This window comes from Pantherophis guttatus, chromosome 8 (assembly GCF_059756535.1).
Source record: "Pantherophis guttatus breed Tessera chromosome 8, ASM5975653v1, whole genome shotgun sequence".
In the NCBI taxonomy this organism is placed as follows: Eukaryota; Metazoa; Chordata; class Lepidosauria; order Squamata; family Colubridae; genus Pantherophis; species Pantherophis guttatus.
In genome coordinates this window covers 8,502,600-8,505,971 of record NC_142070.1, presented here as the reverse complement: position 1 = coordinate 8,505,971, position 3,372 = coordinate 8,502,600, and the positions used below count along the sequence as shown (strand labels likewise).

Here is a 3,372-nt window from a genome sequence, read left to right as displayed (position 1 = left end):
AGCCCCACCCACAGAACCGGTAGTAAAAAAAAAAAAATTGGATTTCACCCCTGGTTGTGAGTCGAGGACTCCCTGTACGTGCAAAACAAACCGAGGGGGGGGGGGAAGGAATTTAATTAAAAAAAAAAAAAGCTCCCCCCCAAAAAAAGTGGCGGGAAAATTTATATTTTTCCTCTCACGGGCGGGGGAAGTTGAGTTTTTCCAACGACGGGAGCGGAGGCGGGGCTCCCAACGGCGGGGGCAAGGGGGCGGGGCGCCGAGGTGGGAAAAGGGGCGGAGCCCCGAAGCAGAGCAGGTGAAACCTCCGCCCGGGTTGAAGTTTTGCCCTCAGAAGCTGCGGGCGCTTTGCGGGAGGCGGACGCAGCCGGTTTCTGTTTCGGGAGCCTGGACGGGGCGGGCGTTGCCTGCCTGCGGGCGGGGATGGCTTGAAAAAAAGGCGAGCCGGAGCGGAGGTGAGCGGCGCGGCCGAGCCATGGCGCAGGAGCTGAGCCAAGCGGAGCTGCTGGACTTCCTCTGCCAAGCCGGGGGCCGGGTAGCCAACGCCGCTTTGCTGGGCCACTTCAAGCGCTTCTTGCGCGACCCTCAAGCGGCCCCAGCTCAGCTCCAGCACCGCCGCCACCTCTTCAAGGGCTTCGTCAACTCCGTGGCCACCGTCAGCCAGGACGGGCCCGGCGCCGCCACCTACGTCGTGCTCAAGAAACGGTACCGGGACCTCATCGGGGAGGTGGAGCCCAGACCACCGCCGCCTCCGCCGCAGCTCCAGCAAGCCAGGTGCGATCGCTCGGGGAAATCTCCCCAACCGAGGAGGGAAGCCGAGGACGGCGGACGGTTCTCGGATGGGGAAGTCTCGGCGGGCCGGAGGAAAACCGGCACACCTTCCACTTCACCTGGAGGACTCGGATCTCGGCCTCCGCCGCCTGCCAGCCCCCATGTGGGCTGCCTGGGGAGAGAGAAGAAGGGTCCCCGGCGATCCCTGGCTGAGCCAGCCGCCCTGGATTTGCAAGAAAAGGCGCCGCCGTCGAACGGCCTCAGTTTACCCGTCGGAGAAATGGGCCCGCTTCCAAACGCCGGCAGTGTCCACCAAAGGATTCGGGATTGGATCGTGACCCATCATGAGGCTTCTCCCGAGCCGCCCTTCCAACCTCTGGAAGCCTGCCCCGTCCCAGCTTGGTCTCAAAACTCAAACCGGAGCTCCTGCCGTCCTTGCGGGTCCTTGGATTTGGGATTTGGATCCGAGTCGTCGGAGAGCTGGCGGGATCCTCCGGTGGTGCCCGTCTTCCGCAGCATCCGATGCCGGCTTTCCTTGCAGGATTTGGAAGATCACTTGGAGCACGAGAGCTCGGTCAGCGAAGAGGGCAGCAGCAGCGCCAGCAGGGACAGTGGTTCCCATCCAAGGGAAGGGGAAGCGGGCAGGACGAAGGGCTGCATCCGAAACACAGCTGGGCACGAGGGACTTGGGGATGCCCCTCACGGCAATGGCCCGGGGGTGATGGTGATGCCCCTTGTCCAAGACTCCAAGCCCCCTCCTCACGTTGCTTTGCTGCACCGGATTGTTGGCAGGGCGGGCAAAGCAGAAGGCAGGGATCTGTTGAAGCCGAAGGCGAGAAAAATGGGCAGATCGCCCTCCCCAAATCTGGATGCCCCCTTAAGCCCCCGGTTGGTACCCAGACAAAGACTGGTGGCAAATGCCCCGTTTGTGGAAAAGCTGGCCTCTAACCCAGATGGGCCTGCTGAGCACAGGTCTTCCTTGGTCCCCTTGGAAGGCCGAGAACACACCTGGCTGGTGAAAATTGCCACGGGGTCTTGGATGCAGGTCCAGGCGCTGCTCCAAGAAGACCCTCACCTGGTGCTCCACAGGGACTTCATCTCTGGCTTCACGGTGCTTCATTGGCTGGCCAAACACGGGAATGTCCAGGTGCTGGAGGACTTTGTCACCGGCGCTCAGGAGGCCGGGATTGTCCTGGATGTCAATGTCCGGTCAGGTTGTGGCTACACTCCGTTGCACCTGGCGGCCATCCACAGTCACCCCCTGATCATGAAAATCCTGGTGCAGAAGCTACAGTGCCGGACGCAGATCCGGGACAGCAGCGGCAAGAAAGCGTGGCAGTACTTAAATGCCAACGCCTCGGGAGAAATATGGCAGCTTTTGGGGGCCCCACGAGGCAGGACCATCTTCCCAACTCATCCCATCGTCAGACCGTCCGCCGTCTCTTCTTCCTCAACCTCCCTAGCTAGGAAAGTGAGCAGAAAGCCTTCCCTGGCAAACTACTTGAAACCTCAACATATGAAACGGAAAAAGGGGTGTAAGTGCTCCGTTTTACAGGAGATTGAGGAATACAGTGATTAACAAACAGGGCTGGGACCAAGACAAAAAAAAGATGGGATTTTGATGTTCCAGGAAGACATCTTCCAAAAGATGTCTGTTTTTTTGAGCTCACGTTTGGGGAGAAACTGCATGAAAAACGGCACTTTATTCCATATTTGGATTTTAATTTTAACTGGGATGCGGAGAATTGCTTAAGGCACCCCATGCAGAAACTTGGGGTTTGGGTCCGTCTGTTTCGTGTCCGTTGCCACTGCACTTTAGCTCTTTTTTTTCCCTTGCAAAAACAAGTGGGTGAGAGGAACAGCAGCCTCTCTTGAAGGGTGGGTGGGAGGGAGAAATGATGATCAAATTTTAAATCCGTGTCAGCCTCGGAGCACGGGAGGGTCTTTTTACAAGGAACTTTCAGCTGGGTGTTTTGGAGAACGGGAGGAGGGCCGGTTATCCTTGAAACTACAACAGTCAGTATTGAAAATGCCATAATATGAAACTCAGAATCAAAGAGAAGGGTGTCATTTGCACTGTTCTCTCACCAGCTGTGATGAATTTTTTTTAACAGTTTGCCTTGGGGGGACGTATTAGGGAGACGGGCGGGCTGGAATGTCTTAATTAGGTTGGTTAACCTCATTGCAAAGAGTTTTAAACCTTCAAAGGAAAAAAAACCCAGAGGTTAAAAGAGACAATGAAGCCCAACCCACTTGGGAACTAAAAAGTGACCAAGAGAAACTTGATTGTATTTTATTACTTTGTTAAGGCCTGTTAATAAACCTTATTGCTGCTTACATATTATATTCTTGCATCATCGTGTTTACCTTAGAGGTACTTCCTTAAAATTAGCCTGAAAGGGAGACTTTGCATATGTTTCGAAGGATGGAGTAGACCAGAGCTCTTCAAACTTGGCAGCTTTTAAGACTTGTGGACTTCAACTCCCAGAATGCTATGCTGGCTGGAGAATTCTGGGAGTTGAAGTCCACAAGTCTTAAAGCTGCCAAATTTGAAGACCTTTGGAGTAGATTCTAGAAAGGAGTTCAGTGGGTGGCTCCACCATG

The 3,372-nt window shown here is 55.4% G+C and overlaps 1 protein-coding gene across 1 annotated transcript; it reads left to right on the top strand.

Annotated features, from left to right (window-relative positions):
- Positions 1–318: 318 nt before the first annotated feature.
- SOWAHB (sosondowah ankyrin repeat domain family member B) lies at positions 319–3,112 on the top strand. The gene has a single exon (XM_034431112.2). It carries the CDS (start codon positions 473–475, stop codon positions 2,345–2,347), a length of 1,875 nt encoding a protein of 624 aa, XP_034287003.2. The 5' UTR covers positions 319–472; the 3' UTR covers positions 2,348–3,112.
- Positions 3,113–3,372: the final 260 nt, after the last annotated feature.

What these genes read in the sequence shown, in the direction of transcription:
- SOWAHB (XM_034431112.2), top strand. Translation starts at nt 473, where the DNA reads ATGGCGCAGGAGCTGAGCCAAGCGGAGCTGCTGGACTTCCTCTGCCAA.